Consider the following 19,562-nt stretch of genomic DNA (forward strand, 5'->3'; position numbering starts at 1 on the left):
ACAAGTAATGGCTTGATAAATAAAAAAACATTCCGACGAATATCATAACTGTGAAATATGTCGCATTTTTTGATGGCAATTCCATGCAGAATGCAGGAGGGAGTGTGTGTGTGGCGAGTGTATGTAGGAATATATGTGCTTCTGCGAGTGTCGATATATACTTATACATGTATTTACATTATTTTATATTATTTTGAGTGTAAGGAAAAGAAAAATTAGTCACCAGCATGAGTTCATAGTAATGAAAAAATAATAAAAATAAATTATTAAATAAATTTCTTTGTTGGTGAAATGCTTAAAAAAAATTTACAATTAACAAATTTAATAAAATATTTTTTTACAAGGAAAGAAAATTTGAAAAAAATTAATAGAAAATGAATTTAAACGTAAAAACAAATTATTTTTCATAAAAAAATTAAATATGTATACATTTTTGAAAAATTTATAAAAAAATTAAATATTACACATTTTTGAAACAAACAAATTTAATAAAATATTTTTTTACAAGGAAAAAAATTAAAAAATTAGTAGAAAAAATTAAATATGTATACATTTTTGAAAAATTTATAAAAAAATTAAATACGTATAATTTATTTTTTAATGTTATTAATTTTTTAATTTTTTTTTTTTAATTCTTTTTTATAAATTTACATCTGTATTTAATTAAAAACTAAATAAAGTATTTTTTAGATGAGATTTTTTTATAAAATTATATATATTTAAAATTCTCAGAGGGAAAAATATGTAAAATTCGAAAAGCAAGTAAAATATATTTTTTCAAAACAAAAATATAAAAATATTTTATTTAAAGTTTACAAAATATTTCAATGTATTTACTATAAAATTTGAAAACTAAATAAAACTTATTTTTTTATTCGAAAAGAAATTTTAAACAAAATGCTAAATAAAATATTTTTATAAAATTATAAATACATACATATATGTATATATAATATTTTTTTAGAAAAAAACTTTTCAAAGTCGGAAAATTTCCAAATTATGCCTATTTATTATCGAAATCCCACTTGAGTATAACAAAAATATCACAAATACCCTCAACAAAACACAGGCCCAATCAAAAATATATACACACGCCGACCACAATTGCGCTGCCACGTCATAACTAATGCAAAATGAGCTCATCCTTTTTGGCAAATAATTGACACGCCAGCTTCATTTCATTTGTAGTCAAACAAAATTTCGACAATTTCTATTTTCAATTTTCCACTGGCGTTGACGTGCTGACTGTCGCCAGCAGCTAATGAAACTGTAATTTACGAGCTTGTTAGCAAATTCCAAACAGAGGTGAACATGAAGAAGAAGAGACAGAAAGAAATTGGAGCAATCACAGCTGTTGTCAACAGGCAATGTTTTGCAAATCTAATTTTTTATTATTTCCACTTTTCGTAGCACTTCTTCTCTTTGAGCCGCAAGTCATTAAAAATTAATTATTTTTATTGACGTTTTGAAGACAGCACGCATGACCTTAGCAAGGACTCACATAGTTCTTTTCTGCCTTCGACAAAGTTCACATTTTTTGCGTTTGCCGTTAGGCGTTGTCGTTGAACCCACCACACCGGATGATGTCATAGTGGAATGACCGGCCTTTACGTGCGTTTTCGCAATTTCTAAATTCATATTTTGACAAACATAAAAATATGAAATGAAAATAATATGTTTTTATATTTTGAGTTAGTTAGGAGACATAAGCACTTAGCATTTACTATAATACCAGTTTTGGTTGTGACTTGGAAAAATGTAAGGTAATATATTAAAAGATTATGTTTAGGTTAGTACCAAAGCATTCGAGATATTATTTTATTCATTATATTGGATCTTACAATATTTGTTTGGTCGAGTGCCTTCAAATTCAATTAAAATAATATTTTTCTATGATTTTAGAGAGAGTAGCGATATCACACGATCTTGATGGCCAATCGACCGTCCCAAAACGTGAAATATATGCTCACTGAAGTGTGTGGGAAGTCCCGCCATCTTTTTGAAACCAAAGGTCGCCGAAATCACGAGCTTCAATTTCAGGCATCAAATAGTCGGTTACAAAAACGGTCGCCATAAACGGTTACGTTCTTACCGGCATCATTTTTCAAGAAATATTGACCGATGATTCCACCGGCCCACCCAAAGGTTGTTTGTTCTGGATGAAATTGTAGCCTTTGAATCTATTCAGGTTGCTTTTCGTTCCAAATGTGGAAATTTTGCTTGTTTTCATACCCACGAGCCAGAAATGGGTATTTTGTATGCTTTCAATTTAAGATCTCGACATCGTTCCATACGTCAGTCCGAGTTACTGCGAACGGCGCCGAATCGACTCTTCACGGTTTTTGTGTACACTCTAAGCTACGGCTGCTATGTTTGCTCACTGCCTACTGGACTCACGCGTGATCTGTCGCTATTGAAGTACCTCTACTTGGATCACCCCTATATACATTCAATTTATGTCCAAAAATCGTGTTTCTGAAATTCTTAAGTGCTTAAAGCCGTTTTCCCTGCAATAAATTTCTTTTCAAAAACCGATTTCAAATAAATATCTCACGAATCAAATTCTAAGTGAGAATTATTAATTTTTAAACTAACTGTCAATCATTGCAGTCAATTGCCTGCCAATATTAAAGACTGATGATTATTAAGAGTACTTGCTCATTATTGACTGATTTCATATATCATTATATGCAATAGTACTTCCGATTAAATAAAGCACTTCATTTCCATCAATAAAAATATCATCTACTTCATAGTTTGAAATTGATGGAAACGGCCATATTTTACTTATTGTTTATTAGCAAATCCGTCTAGGATATCCTTGTATATTCTGACATCCCGGCGAATATTCAAAATGCTAATTTATGATGTTTACAGTTCTTCACAATTATATTTACATTTTTGTTTTTCAATAATCATATGGATAAACAAATTGCAATAAGTAAGAAATAGCAAAAATCAAATTGAAAACATCATTTTACACCCATTTTTGTTAGTGGCAGGCAATTAGAAATAAATTAGATAAATAATTGTTTAATTTAGTTCTCAATCCGCTGATGATTAGATCTATGGAGTGTGCTAATTTAAAGACATGAGTTTAGTCAAGGAAATAATATAGTTAGTTCCAAATTTTTGTGTAAGTCCAAACTTCACATAATATCACATAATTGTTACCAAACTGGAGCTTAGATACGTGCAGCAGTATAAAGCACATTTACTGAGATTAATTTGCTTCAATAATCGACTATTCATTTTGAAGAAATTTTAATTCCCTTAATCTTGATCTCCAGTGGCGAAAACGATTTTTCTGCTTCAAATTATATTAAATCGCAAAGTAAAAATATTTATTTTTTTGATAGAAGACTAATCGACGTACGAAAATTTGTCAAAATAGCAATGACAGGTGTCAAAAACAAATTCTTTGTGAAAAAAATTTTACTTACACAAAGTGGTTTAAAAAAATTTAAATTATTATCATAAGCTTTTTGAGCTCCTTCGATAATTACCTGATAAATATTATTTCGGTGTCGAATAAACGAAATCAAAAGTTAGCTTAAAATTTTCGGAAAATATTCTCAAATATATGTATATTCGATATATGTGTAAACAATTGGTTTTTTTGTACACATAAGTGGATATAAGCGCTTAAGTAGCTGCTACAACAATTTTTATTAATATTGCATCAGACCTCATAAGAATCTTGGTAAAAACAGTTTATCAATATTATAAAACAAATCAAAGAAACCTTCGTTGATACTCTAGAATTTCGTTCCTCCAGAAGACATGTTCAATCTTAAGCTCACATAGTTCTCTTTTCTACAAATAGCTTTCAGATAGTGCCTACCATTTATATGTCGATAATTTAGTCGCACCACTGTAAACTTCCACTGCCTTGCCTTTTGAATAATAAAAATATTAATGAAAATAGACGTCGACAATATGGAAACCAAAAAAATGATATCTTTATCTTGATAATTAAAAAATGTTCCATATCTCTTATCTTATTCAGCGAGTTCTTTAAAAAAGGACTCAAAGAGACCATTTAGCTAGCTCTACAAACCCTGGAAGCACAGGCGAAGGAGAACTATACACCATAATTGGTTACAAAAGTTTAAATTAAAAAAGGACTCAAAGAGACCATCTAGCTAGCTTAAATTAAAAAAGGACTCAAAGAGACCATGTAGTTAGGTGTACAAAAGCTGGAAGCACAGGCGAAGGAAAACTATACACCACAATTGGTTACAAAAGTTTAAATTCACACTTCTCCCTGAAAATTGAAGCAAGCAAGCACGCCATACGATAGGTCATACTTATTTTATCCGCATACTCAACCTATCCAACAACCGGGTTTTCTGAATGCAACACAAAGTGACAGGTTTTCTGAAACTAAGGATGCATACGAATTTTCTACCTCTAAAAACCGAGGTCTTATAACAAAGTTGTTCAAAAGTTTTTAAATACATGCTTTGATCTGCTGAATAGAAAGCTCACCGATTTCTAGCTTATTATATTAGGCGGTTATATACAGTTAGAAGGCCGAAAAAAAGCGAATTTTCCAGATTTTTTCTGAGAAAACTTTTAAATTTATTGATCCAAAAATGTACACATGATATCTTTTAACTTAAACATAGTAATTAGTAAAAATCTATATTTGAAATTAAAAAAGAACCAAAGCTGATCTCCGCGAGCTCCTCTCAAAAAAGACGTTTTGCGGTGACCACTTTATCTCTGAACTGGAATCCTCTGAAATTTAAAAACCAAACAGATTTGGTTGAAGTAATATTAAATATAGTAAAGCAAATTGAAGGAATAAGTAAAATAAAATTTTTTTACAACATGGTGGTTTCTCAAAAAAAAATCGATTATTGGACAAAGTTTCGGCCTTAAATTGTTTCTAAAAAAAGAACATATTTATGGATAACAAAAATATTCGATTAATTGTTAAAAACTTGAGACTAACCGGTTTTAGTTGGTAAAGTTGGTCGCCGACTTTGACATCACCATTTTGATAAAAACGCGATTAAAGTTTGGAATGCACTCAGCTGGCTCTGAAACGCCTTTTCGAATTTGCGTGTAACTTCGAAAATATTCACCGTAACGATATGTATGTCTGTCTGTGTGTATTCTTAAATATATTTACATTAAAAAAAAAATAAAATAAAATCGATTTTTTGAAAATTCTAATTGTTTATAACCCCCTTAAGGGACATACATAATGTAACGGCCTAGAGAAGAGGTGATGTTTGGGAATAAAAACAAAAGTAGTGAATCAGTGGTTTTAAAATTTTAATGATATACTTATTTATTAATTTAAGAATACACAGTAAAATTGTTGAAAAATCAAATTAAGCATTGTTGAAGTTGGACGTGACCTCCGACGCTATAAAAAACGATCCTCCACTGCTGCACAGGTTCCGGCCCATGAGGCTAAAACAAAGTTCTTTACTTAAAGTATTGTCCGTAGATCAAAAAATTACAAATTGATAAAACGCCGGTATTTCAAAAAATTAGAAAAACATTGTTTTGAAAAAACATGTTTAAAGTTAAACCGATTAAGCTGATTAAACTGAGCGGCTTCCTTTTAGAAGGCTGTAATACAAAAATTGTTTGAGATATCGATTTAAAATTTCAAGGTGTGATTTATAAAGGTATAACCTATTGAAAGATTAAATATAATCTTTTTTTTTTTAATTTCACATCTTAAGCCTTGAATTGCTGCGGTGGGACTTTTCTTTCCATAACTTTGGAAATTTCAAATATTTCTGGCATGTTCTCGATATTAAAATATGCGCATTCCATAAAAAATAAAAAGAAAAATATTTCCCACCTGACTGCAAGTACACATAGATATATGTTTGTATATATGTATATAAGTGCGGCGTGCAAAAATTTACATCAACAGTCGGCATTTTTAGCCGCGCGATTTTCACACTCCAATAAATAAGCGTTTGAAATAGATTAATTCGTATACACGAAGGAACTAAATGGAACACCTACAAACATATAAGAGTCATGCGTGTATATACATAAGTATGTACGCGGTAAACGCGAAATAAATTTTGCACTTGATGTGAGCTAAAAGGTTAATAACAATAACAAATTAAATTGCAGTTAGGAATAAAAATTAAAAGCAATTTGTACAGCAATCATTTAAATGACTTAAAGGTGAGCTTCCAGAGAATTGGTTTAATCGCAGGGATTTTCACACCTTATATTAAGTATATATAATTATTTTCGAAATATATGCGCATAAATATATATTGATATATTTGCTCAACAGCCTCCTGGCAGGCGATGCACACTAAGGTACCCTGAGCACCTGGTTCCCTGAAAGAGCAGCCAGCTGCCACTAACACACCTCCGAGCACACATGCATACATATTTACACTTAAGCCTACGTGCCCGAACGGAATTTTACTCAAATCAATAAGACCAAATGGTTTTTACTACTTTGAATATCGTAAACTTATTTAGATGTAAATCATATAGTTTTTGGATCATTCTCTTGGCGCCTATAAAATGGCTATTAACTTTTAATGGCGCGGAACTTAAGACCTTGCCATACTTACAATAATTAACTAATTGTTTCGAAATTGAAAATTTCCAAATGGTTTGCGCGCAGGTGAGCTCATGCTACGATTGTGTATATGAATATGGATGTATATATGGTAAATCAAAACAAAAAATATAGATAGATATAGCTTATTTTTAAATAACATTGAATTGTGGCACCACATGTTGCAATTTTTAATAAAAAAAAAATAATAATAATTGTAAATATTTATATTTACCTTTAATTTACGACTTTGCCCTTCATTGCCTATATACAAGTATGTAAGAGTAAATCGCTTTTAAATTGAATAATATTTATCATTTCAGAGCCGCTGACCGCTGTGACGGACATAAAGCCACCGCAAAGACCGAATCATCTGGAATTGGTGCCACACACCAGTTCGAATATGCGCAAGTCACCCAGTTTGTTGGTAAGTTTTTGAATGATATAATAGTGCTAAGGCCATAAGTCTATAGACGTTTTAAAACAATAATTTAGCCGAGTCACACACCTCATGTGGTGAATTTAAAGATGTACAAAAAGTTAGTTTTGCTCCAAGTAGTAAATAGTTTTTAAGATAGTAAACAGTGAAATCTTTAAATAATTGACAATTGTAATATCTTTTTCGCTGCGACTTTAAGTTTGAAATATTTTTAGAATCAAAATCTTTTCAATTTTCCCACGATATTCGCATTTTATGTTCTTCTTAACATTTGGCCGTCAAGGTAGGTAGGTATGTAGGTCGAGTGGTTTTCTGCACCTAGGCCTTTAGGAGGCTCATTATGATACTAAAGAGACTAAAATTCCCTCACTCTATCTGTATCCTCTCTGAACCACCCCGTGCTTCTGATGAAGTTCAGCAGTACCAAAATTTTATCTGTACAACCTCTAAAACATCATCAAGAAACTCTCGACCGATAGTTGCTATTCTTTTCGTATACAAAGATTTGCATTCACATTTCTTCTTCCACCTTTTAACAACTTCTACAATAAACAGTATATGGTGCTTCTAGACGTTCTGGTTTAATTGCCAGTTAGACAGTGACCTGTTAGCACTACTACTAAATTTGTATGCCATTCCTTTCGTAATAGTCGGCTTATGAAATTATCTTCAAAAAGGCTCACAGCAAGTCTGTTAGACACCCGATTCTGGTTTAATTGCCAGTTAGACAGTGACCTGTTAGCACTACTACTAGAATTTTTATGCCATTCCTTTCGAATTTTAATAGTCGGCTTATGAGGCTCACAGCAAGTCTGTATTAACAGCACAGAGACTCAGCTATATTTATAACATGTTTGTCATTTAAATATCTACAAGTAGCCAGATACATGTTTTCTGAAGTCTAATTGTAAGGTAGTGCCTGCTCTGTTTGTCTTTTCCAGAACAACAAGTCTTTATTTAGTTGTGCGTTGCAAGGTTTTGCCTTCTAACAAGGTCGATAATTTCATTTCTGGGTCGATCTTTTAGTCATGTATTTCATAAAATAATAATAAGTGAGCCAAACAGTAAGTTTAACCATTTCAAATGCGTCAAAGCTCTCATGAGAACGAATATTTAACGACTGATCCTTCCTTCGAAGCCGGCGCTAACTAAATTACGGACACAATCGGTTCATTGCTTTCGGATACTGTAAGATTTTATCAATTGTAAATGTATATATTATATATATATCAATGATTTAATGTATATCAATGATTTAATGGAACAAATCGCATTGAACTACCATTGATACTTGGGAGCTCATACCTTCAGACACCTGACCGATCAAGACTTAAATACTTGACAGCTCACATTTTCAGACATCCCACCGAACTGGGGGGAATGGAAATTAGACGTCTGTGTAAATTTGTATTGGCTACTAAACGTTTTGCTAATTTTTAAGTTCGAACACAGGATTTATTCTTTTCTATGCCTTCACAAAGCACTACATATAGCAGTCCATGTGCAATCTCTCTAGATCAGCCATCTAAACTAATCAATATCAATGGTTAGGATATAAAGAAAATTTAAACTTTGCTTTTTACGGTAAAATATCGCCAAAGGCTACGTCTCTAAGTACTATTATGAAATCGATAAATCTTGTTATCGATAATTTTGTTATCAGTAACTTTTGTTGTCTAAATTTTTTGTCATCGATAATTTATATAATGACTTCTTTATTTCGAATTCGATAAATTCTGTTATCGATAATTTTGTTATTGGTAAATTTTTTTTGTCTAACATTTTTGTCGTCGATAATTTATATAATGACTTCTTTATTTCGAATTCGATAAATTCTGTTATCGATAATTTATATCCGGAATTTCGATAAAAAATATATATTTTTTATTCAAAAATTTTATTTAAAACATTTTTGTAATTTTTTATGTTTTAGGACTGACTTTTTATAATTGGCCTGAAAACTTGTGCCACTACTCTTTGCTGATATTTCATCCGTACTTTATAATCTTATTTTTTATATAAATTTTTTCGACGAAAATCAAAATTTTTCAGTCAAATAATTTTTGTTTTTAAAAATCAATTTAATTTTTTCTTGGTTCAAAGTCCACATATGTTCCCTGTCGCTATCTTATAAACAATACCGTAATATAATTTATATTTTTGAAATATACTTCTTACAACTATATATGTCTCTTATAATATATTGTTATAGCTAGTTTATAATTTTTCGAATACGATTTCTGAACAGCTTTTCATAAGAAACTGTTATTTTAACGATCGATTTATAACTATACATTTTTTATCAATGCTTTGCTTATTTTAAAATTTGATTAAAAGTATGCTATTGAAAGCTTAAATCTATTTTTTGCTATTTTCTAATTTTTACCGATTTATCAGACTTCATAGGTCCAATTCTACCGCACAATAGTTCAGGATAGGTTTAATCTCTGTTGAAAAATTATACAATATATTAAATATTTTAAAAATCTATAAAAAAAATTATATAAAATAATAATTTCTTACAGTTAGCATATATAAAAAATATCGAAAAAGATTTTCTCACAGAAAAAAATTGGCAATAATATCAAAATTACGTAAAAAATTAAAAGTTTAAATAATTGCTTTAAAAACTTGTCCTTTTGATGGTTTTTGTTTAATAAATAAAAAATATATGATTTTTGTTTCTAATTTTTATTGTTTCATATTACATCATTTACAACGTAACCATAGCAAAGTGATAAAATTTTCTCACACATTTACTGATTCAGAACATTAATGTCTTACTGAAACCACAAGCAAAAAAGTTTCAAAAAATTGAATAATTATTATTTTTGGTGCTAAAATTTATAAATACGTTTTGTTTAGTTAGACATAGGTGTACACAAATAATTCCAGACTCTCGTAAATAGGTTGGTGTTTATGCGATATTTTCAAATCATATGCCAAATATTAGTCATATATGCATTAAGGTGGGCATTAGACATTTTAAATGGTCGAATTATATTAGTCTTGTGCACTCAATAGGTAACAAGACTAATAAATATACTAGTATAATACATCTTGATAGGATTGTATACTGTTGAGATGTGTTGTGCGGACGTTAAAGTTAAAGTATTTTCTCTGAAAACTAATATCAGTCATAAATAAATTCTAAACATGGCAGATAAATAAATTATTTGACCTTTGGTTTCATTTGGAAACATTTTTATGCAATAAAATTTTACATTTCCCTGTACTGAACCACCCTAATGTTTACGTATAGCTCCATCTAGGTAAGCATACATTCCGTCAGTTATCACACTACCCATAAAAGTCTGTTTCATTTCATTTAAGCCACAAAGTATTTACCATACATATGTTAACTTATTTTTAGTCTGAATTTCGAATTGTTTTTTCTTTGCCTCAACCTGCAACCAGACGGCGCCAAAATTAGCACGAAATTCTAAAATCAGCGATACAAAGTGCCACAACACCGATCGGCTGGCCTACTCATGCATAGTGCAACAATAAGTATACACACCCACACATACATATGTATGTATTTTGGTCCAGCAAAATGATGGATTCGCAAACCGGCAAACAAATGCAAACGTTGAAATTTTTATGATGAATTTAGCCGCAAACGACGCGACCGCCGCCGCCGTTTGGTGTGGAATTTTTATTTCAACGCCTCTCGGCCGAAATGCCGACGCGATTTTTATATCCTCCATAACTAAGTGCAAATCGGCGAATTATATGCAGATAGTCTAACGGCGCATTTACAATAAATTCCTAAAAGCTTGCGGAGTTCTTCGCCATCGCCAGGGGCGGGTTGTTGGTCGCAATACGCTGGCGATAAATTATTCATCAAAAATTTGCCTTTCAGCCCATCAAATTTTGTTGCACAAATCGATAACATCGTATATATGTTGTTGTTTTTGTTATTTTTTTATTATTTATTTGTTTACTCGCGTTAAAATCGATTTTGATTATTAATTTGGTTGTCTGTTTTCAAATAGCCAAAACGCTAATAAATAAATCAGCCATTAAACACATACGAAAAACGCTCGATTGATAGCAACAACAAAGGCGAAATGCTCGTTTAGCGCTGATTTACTCCCATGATTTTGGTGGGCGTAACCACACTTTGATAATCGTGTGCGCACATTAAAAATAATTGGCACATCGCGCACTCTTCGGCGAATGTTTATTTTAATATTTGTGAAAGTCGTGTTTATGGCTTATTTGTGTGTTGGTATATACATGTGTAGGTGTGTCAAAACAACATTTTCAGGTATTCTAATACAATTCTTTATTATCGCTTTCAAAATAGGTTCCTTTGAGTCAATACAAGCTTGCTAACGCTAAATCCAATAAATAAATTTTGTTATGAACCTCTTCGACGAATTTCTGAGCATTTTTGCAGTGTCATTCGCCAAATTGTTTGGCAGTTTCGACGTTTTATTCATAAGTCCCACACCTTAATGTTGAGCTGTTTAGTCAAAGAGGCCGAAACCCATATATTTGTCTTTTTCTAACTCCTACTCCTACTTTTTCGGATGCAAATTTTTAGGGCCACTAGTAATGATGCGTTTGATAATTAATGTAGAATATCAGCTAAGTTGTTAAGCAGCTCTTTTGTAACCTCTACTCGATGTCTTTTTTGCCAAATATTCGTTTTTTGGTATGAGTCTACCATTAATACGATTTATACCCAAAAAATTAACCAAAATATTTGGCGTCAATTCATATGAGATGTTGAGATCCTCTGCAATTTCGTTGATGTATTCTCAAACACTGTTTCTTTGAGGGATTGTCTCATTGTGACCCTCCGAAAAATCACTGATTTTCGCAATTTTTTTAATGTTGAAATTAACTCATTGCTCCGGTTTTTTTTTATAAATAAATACATTCATGTTGAACGCAATATGATTTTTTGTTTATTTATTGGGCGTGTAATAGTTAAATAAATTGTTGTTGGGATAACACGTATAAGAAAGGTCCTGTACGATGTCCACGATTGTGGGCGCAATTTCGGTCTAAAAAAAAATTTAAAAAAGATTATTAATCTATAGGAAAGTTGCAATCGTGCTATGAAAGCTTTTTTGTTTTTTTTTAAGTGACAAAATGGCGGCGATTTGAACAAAAAGTATCGAATTTGGCCCTTTTTTCGACAGTTTATCATAGAAAAAATAGGAAGCTTTCAAAAAAAAAAAATAAAAGAAAGACGTTAAAAATGTTCTCTTCAAATTAGAACTAGATATCTTCAAAACTCTTTCTTTGAGAATGGAAACCGTTTTGAAAAACACCATTTTGAGAAAAACGCGTTTAAAGATTGGAGTTCGCTCCGTTTCCCACTCTGCTCTCTTTCTACAAGAAACGCTCTACCGACCATAATAATTTGAATTTCGATTTCAAAATTAGGAAGAAAGCTTATTATAGTGTATATTATCCGATATTGCTACAAGAAAATCGATTTCTCGAAAATTTCACACTGATACGATCCTTTAACTTGTTCCATGTTATCGTCATTAACAGAGGTGAATTGATGGCTCGCTTAAGGCCATTTTTTCATAATGAAGTGGACTCCCCAATACATTTTTGCAACATATTCATAATTCCAAAGACCTGATTTCGTTATAACTACAAAATTGTATACAAACTCGGTGTTACTTTTTTTCTTAGCTCCTTGCTAATTTAATTATACAACTCACTTGTTCTGAGTTCCCTTAGATTATCATTATTTATTTTTATTCAGCACTATCCACATTTCTGCAGATCCGATGTTTGTTGTTGTTGCAACAAGGTAAAAACGAGTCTTAAGAGATTGACTGATATTCGTGCAAAATATAATGCTTTAACTCACTTGATTTTCTAATAAAATATTATAATCTGTTTTAAACGTATATTTAATTGTGTTCAACAGGTTATATCTCCGAATAGGCATTGTTCTAACATTTATGTTTTTTATCTAAACCCTTCCATTTAATCCACGTATATTATCCAAACCAAATCATTGAATGTAACTATACCACTCTCAACCGCTTTCTTTTTAGACCGCTGACGAAGACAAATCACCCACTACACCGTCGTCGCCCAGTCATGAGATCAACAAACTAAAGGATCAATTGGAGCAGCAGGCCATACAAACGCGCCAGGCATTGGCACAGCTGATGTTGGTGCGCGAGCAGCTTATATCGGAAACAAATGCGCGCATCGAGGCTCAGGTGAGTGTTAAATTCTAGTATTAAAACTAAGCACTACAAAATACAGTGTTATGCATATAAATGATTCACTTGAATATTTCAGTGAAATGAGAAATTTAAAAATTTATAAGAAAATGATATACGTTTATTTTCGAATTGAAATAAAGTGATTAACATATAACATACGAAATTCATTTAAAAACTTTTTCAATAAACGCAATTCAAAAAAATTATAAAAACGTTTATTCTAGAAATAAAAATCCAAAATCCAAGAGCATTGTTCTTAATATAATCAGTTTAAAATACTATTAATAATACAAAAAAAAAAAAAAAATATATTGAAATAGTAATTTAATATTTTTTTTTATTTTATTCTTAAATTATTGTTTCCTCATACAAAAATATTTATATAAAAATTTAAATTTTATTTATTTTCATATTTTGTTCCAATATCTTAAATTTTATATTTTTCAATATTAAGAATTAAAAATTAAAGATACGAATTCTTTTCCATTATTAATTGATAAGAGAACACAATTTTAATGATTAATTTAATGAAGATTAAATTGAACTAAAAATATTAATTACTTTATTGTAAGCTTAATTTCTAAATAAAGTACCCTAAAGCGCACATTTTTAGGCAAACAAATTAGAAAAATTTCGAAAACAGATTTTATAAAACACAAATTTTCCAAAACACGAAATTTATACGTTATTGCTAAAAAAAGAAAAATTATGAAGTGAAATCAAAAAATAAACAATTTCGAAAAATTTTGAAATTTCGAAAACAGATTTTTTGGTAAGAAAAAAATTTAGGAAACAGAATTAAAAAAAATTAAAAAATTTTCAAGATTAAAATTTTTTTATTTTATTGTTAAAAAATTTTATTAAACAAAGTCAAGCACAACGTGTTATAAATATTATATAAAATGATAGTTTTCAAAAATTAAAAAAAAATAGAATTTATACGCTTTTGAAAAAAATGAAACAAAATAAAAAAAAATTGAAAAATTTTGAAATTTTTAGGAAATTTTTTTTTGAAAAAAATTTAAGAACGAAAGGCACATGTAACGTGTTTTAAATATTCAATGTTTTTTTTTAATTGAAGGAAGTTTATATGCTGTACCCCCAACGAACTTTATATATATTATATTACGTATAATATGTACATATATTTCGAATAAAAAATTGGCTTCAGTATTTTTGTGTAAATGGTGTTAGAATTGAAATTAGTACAAGAAAACAAAATCAATCCCATTGTTTTCCGAAAATAAATTTTTCAAATTTTTTATTAGGAATATACGAGAAAATTATTGAATAAAAGTGACAGAAGGCAAATTAAAATCAAAACTCAAAAATTTTAACTATTTTTTTTGTTAATGTAAATTAAAACTTAATACCAAGTTAAAACAAAAATTTAATTTACAAGAAACTAAATTTATGAATTAATTAACCTGATTTTGAAAATTAGAAAATGTGTGTATAAGTATAGTATACTCAAATCAAATTCAGCCCATTTTGATTATCATTTAATTTAAAACAAAGAACTTCAAAGATTCTCAAGTTAAAATTTTCCAACAATAGCAAACCGAATATTTAAATTATTTTAAAAATACCTTTTTACGATTTAATTTGCCTAATGAACACTTAGTTTCAAATTGAATTGATTTTGTAATAAACTCGATTATAAACTACTTCAGAATGATATTGAAAATAGCATTAGCAAAAGAGGCTATAGTTTTGAGTGTTATTAACAATAATTTTTTGGCCGATTTCAGGCACGCACACAGCAACTGCTGCAGCAGAATCGCGAGCTGCTCGAGCATCTGGCATCGCTGGGCGCCTACAACGAACAGCAGAGCGCCGGACTGACTTCGGCCAATATCGGCATGGCACCGCAGGTATGTACATATGTAAACAATTATATTTGTTGTTGTTCTTGTAATATTTACCAATTTTTTGCAACACTTAGTGCAGCATGGGTTTAAACCCTAACGCTTTCATTTGGCAACTGACGTCAATATTTTTTGTATTTGCATGCAGCATGATTTAGAAAAGTTTTCTACATATTTTTATTTTTGACAAAATTTTTGATTTTAATTTTTTTTTTTTAATTTTTAGTTTTAATTTTTTTATATACATATTTTTCTTAAATTTTTTACTATATTAATTTTTTTTTAACTTTTTTTTAGTTTATCATAAATTTTTTTTATTTTGTATATTTTATTATATATATGTTTTCAATATTCAAATATTTCTAAATTTTTCTAAAAATTTCTGCATAAATTTTTTTAATTTTTTTTTTTAATTTTTCTAAAATATGAAATTTTTTTACTCATTTAACTTTTTCTAAAACTTTTTTTGCTTTATCATAATTTTTTTTATTGTGTATATTTATGTACCTATTTATTTTTATTTTTTCAATATTCAAATATTTTTATATTTTTCTCAAAATGTTTGCAATTTTTTTTAAATTTTTCCGAATTAAAATTTTTTTTAATTTTTTCTAAAACTTTTTTTTTTTACTTTTTTATACATGTTTTTTATTTTGTTGTGAACATTTTTATAATTATTACTTTTTAATATCTAAATATTTTTTATATTTTGCTAAATATTTGTGAATAATTTTTTTTGTAATTAATTTGATTAAATTTAAAAAAATGGTCAATACTTTATTTTTATTTTTTAATAAGCAGTTTTTCTTACATTTTTTGTTTCTAATTTTGATTATTATTTTTTTTAATATTTAAACATTTTTTATGAAATGTTTTCAAATTTTTTTTCACTTTAAATAATATTTCTTACATTAAAATTGTTTGTTTTTCCATATGTTTAATTTTTCCAAATTTTTTATTTATTTTTTTCATGTTTTTTCTTAATTTACTTTTCAATTTGTTTGCTTTTTTAATTTCTTTTTAATATCATTAAATTTTTTTTTTTATTTCTTAAAAATTTTTAATATTTAATAATTTTTTATATTTTTTTTAAATCGTTTTGCACATTTCACGCTGTGCTGCTGTGTTTGTTGTTATTATTATATTTTTTGTTTTATTGAAAATAACCATGTTCGCGTTTTTTTCACTCACCTGCGTCTTTTTGTTTGCTCGTTTTCGCCACTTCGTTTTTTGCGCCGCTTCGTTTTGCATTGCCGACCATTTTCGTTTGATTTCTAAGTGTTTTTATTGTTGTTGTGTTTGTGAAAAAGTTTCTAAAAGTGAAGAAAAAACCGAAATAATTCATAAATAATATTTCCACCACCTTCTCCCCCCAATTACGCCGCGCGTCACAGCTGCAAATGTTATTGCAAGCTACCGGCAACAACAACAACTTGGCCACCATCAATCAACAAATCAACAGCCTTGGCTCCATCAACCAACAGCTGACATCGCTCAGTCATCAGCTGAGTGGTTTGAATCAGCAAAGTCAGAATATACAAAACTTCCAGAATATTAACGCCGCGGCGGCGGCCGCTGCGCAACAGCAACAACAACACCAACAGCCATCACCGCCACCCGTCAGCCAGCAGCAGCAGCTGACGCCACCCTGTTCGGCTGCCTCGTTGCAACAGTCGCAGTTGCACTTGAATATCGCCACCAATGGCAACAACACCAACAACAATAGCATTAATAACAATAACGCCTGCGGCGGCAGCAGTCCATTCCCTACAATGAATCAATTGCAGAGCATAAGCAATCAGCTACAACAACTCAATGCGCAAGCGACACAGTCGCAGCAAGACGCGTTGTCGAAGGACCTCTTCCAGGTCAATCAGGAGCTGTTGAATCGGCTGCAGGCGCTGAATTTGGGTGCCAGCAATACGAACGCCTTGACGCTCAACACCGGCGCGCCCATGGCTAGCGCCCAACAGACACCATCGCCGCGCAACTCATTCTTCTTCGTTAACCCGATGTCGGTCAGTCCAGCGAACAATAACAATAACGCGGGTAATTTCAATTTTCTCAGCTCGCCGGGCGCGCTTTCGGGGCAGCTGACGCCCTCGCCCATGAGCACGCTCGCACGCAACTCATATGCGCACAGCCCACAGCTGCAGCAGCAACAACATGACGTGGATGCATTACAACAACAGCTGAGCAGCATCGATCAGAACTTGAATAACCTAATCGATGAACAATTGATGAAGCCACTCGGCGGTTCGATAATGTCGACGTCCTCCAATGGCAATATAGCCGCCGGTAGTCCCTCGGGTACGCGCGAATCCAGTCGCTCCTCGTCGACACTGGACTCGGCGTCACCATCATCGCCGCGCATACGTACCGGCGGCATCGCGAACAACAACAATGAGCCACGCTTCAACACCGTCATGCTGAAAGTGACCGACGAAGCGGGTAATGTGACGAATCAGCGCAAGCTCTCGGCCACACCGAGCTTCATACAGCGCAGCACAAGCGAAAAAGTGCCGAATCGCAGTCAAATTATGAGTCAAGTGCAACGAACGGCCTGGGCGCGTCATACCACCAAATAACAGTCGGCCGTCGGTGGCCATGGTGGTGGAGAAGAGAGTGTTATGGATGCCGTCTTAATAGAAATCTAGTTGAGCATAAGTTGGGCGGGTTAGCTGTAGCACAGCGTTATGGATTGTGCTGCAACAGTAGTAAATAAAGGTTTTTATAAATAACCTCCAAACCTTGTATATTTATGGAAGAAATGGCTTAAATAAGGCGTTAGTATACATATTAGGGTGGTCCAAAAATATATAAAAACTATTTTATAAATTTAAAGAGCACAAATAGTTGATTTCTAGAAAAATGGCTGATATACTTATTATAAATATTAGGGTGATCCTAAAAATAAGAATGTAGGATTTTTATTCTTTTTTATAAATAAAACTCTTTAAGTCATTTATTAAAAAATATATTTGATATAAGGTGTTAGTACACATATTAGGGTGGTTCAAAAAAAATATTTTTTTTGGAATTTTTTCTCTTTTTCTTATAAATTTAAAAGCATAAAGAGTTGATTTCAAAAAAACTGGCTGATATACATTATTAGAATGAATGTTAGGGTGGTTCTAAAAATAAATTACGGGATTTTTATTCTTTTCTATAAATGAATATCTTAAAGTAATTTGTTTGCAACAAATATTTGATATAAGGTCTTGGTATGCAAATTAGGTGGTTCTAAAAAATAATTTTTTGGAATATTCCTTTTGTTTATTAATAAAAGCCCTTATTTTTTTATTTACTGAAGGATCAGCCATTTTATACAGCGTTGCTATACTATAAATATTAGGGTCATTCTAAAAAAAAATAATGTGAGTTTTTTCTTTCAATTTTGCTATTATACTATACTACTATCACATATAATTTTTGGTCGTTTTTGAAGAACATTTTGGGCGCCTTTCAAAGTGTCAAATCTCGAATTCTTCTTTGTCGGCTCAAAATAAATTTTATTTAAACCTAACCGTATAAGAGCGGCGTCAAACTTTCTATATAATACGTTATAATGTATTGAAAACACAAATGTAAATTCTATATAAAATTTCATGTACATATTTAAGGACCACCCTAACACATACATATATAGTATATATACATGCAAAGAGCAGTTGCTTAGAGTTTGTAAAAACTATTTTCTATTATTATAAGTCCACATAATATATATAGAATATACACACATATTTAGCGATAAATTGATACATCGCAAAGAAATTTCATATCTTCTAGCCTTAGTTCAATTAAAGAAGTAAAACTATAAAAAATTGTATTGTTCATTAAACAATATCATAACTTCATATATCCAATTTTTTGCTTGTTTTGTAATTTAGCTTTTAATTTACAGTATTAATACGGAACTTGTAAAAATAGTCTAATTGTTGAGCAGTTAAAATATGTATTTGAATCAAAATAAACCGTTAGAATATGGTTTGTCAGAAGTACTATGTATAACTGTTATAAATTTTTGATAATAAAAATCAGTATCGAGTCGTTATGTTGCATCTTTGGTTGAGTTTCTTTCTTCGAATACATTTTCCTTTATAAATGATTTGTTTAGATTCTGCTTTTTATTTTCAATACTTGAACTTATAATTAAGGAAACACTTTTTCATAATTTTCCGACAAACTTTGATGATTTCTTTTTTTATTAAGGAAGTCTATAATTATTCAGGATTTTGAATGATTATAGAATATTCTTCGAAAAAACCGGTGACCATCTCTAGTATTTTATTACAACAACATCTCTGTTCTGTACTGTACTGACTGAAAGAGCTTCTTAGAAAAATACTCTCTACAAAGGTAGCTGGATTCTAACTAGAAGCTGCAGTTCAGTTTTCCTCGTTCGAGAGCTTCGAGAACTTGAAAATTCGTTTACCATAAAGTTTTAAAAAGTTTTTAAAGATCATATTTATAAATATCTATTCCTG

At 30.5% G+C, this 19,562-nt stretch overlaps 1 protein-coding gene across 2 annotated transcripts in view; it reads left to right on the plus strand.

The window, feature by feature from the left end:
- The window catches only part of LOC126761066 (capon-like protein), a 324,975-nt gene that overhangs the window by 297,639 nt on the left and 7,774 nt on the right, over positions 1–19,562 (plus strand). Inside the window, exons 7-10 of one of the 2 annotated variants that reach the window (XM_050476991.1) lie at positions 6,880–6,983; positions 13,031–13,201; positions 14,959–15,081; positions 16,470–18,728. In XM_050476991.1, coding sequence (XP_050332948.1) covers positions 6,880–6,983; positions 13,031–13,201; positions 14,959–15,081; positions 16,470–17,663 — 1,592 coding nt within the window. In that variant the 3' untranslated portion in view covers positions 17,664–18,728. Of the gene's footprint in view, positions 1–6,879; positions 6,984–13,030; positions 13,202–14,958; positions 15,082–16,469; positions 18,729–19,562 lie in introns of those variants that run through there. The other variant, XM_050476992.1, reaches the window with a different exon arrangement.

The sequence above is a fragment of the Bactrocera neohumeralis genome, chromosome 6, assembly GCF_024586455.1.
Source record: "Bactrocera neohumeralis isolate Rockhampton chromosome 6, APGP_CSIRO_Bneo_wtdbg2-racon-allhic-juicebox.fasta_v2, whole genome shotgun sequence".
NCBI classification, from domain to species: domain Eukaryota; kingdom Metazoa; phylum Arthropoda; class Insecta; order Diptera; family Tephritidae; genus Bactrocera; species Bactrocera neohumeralis.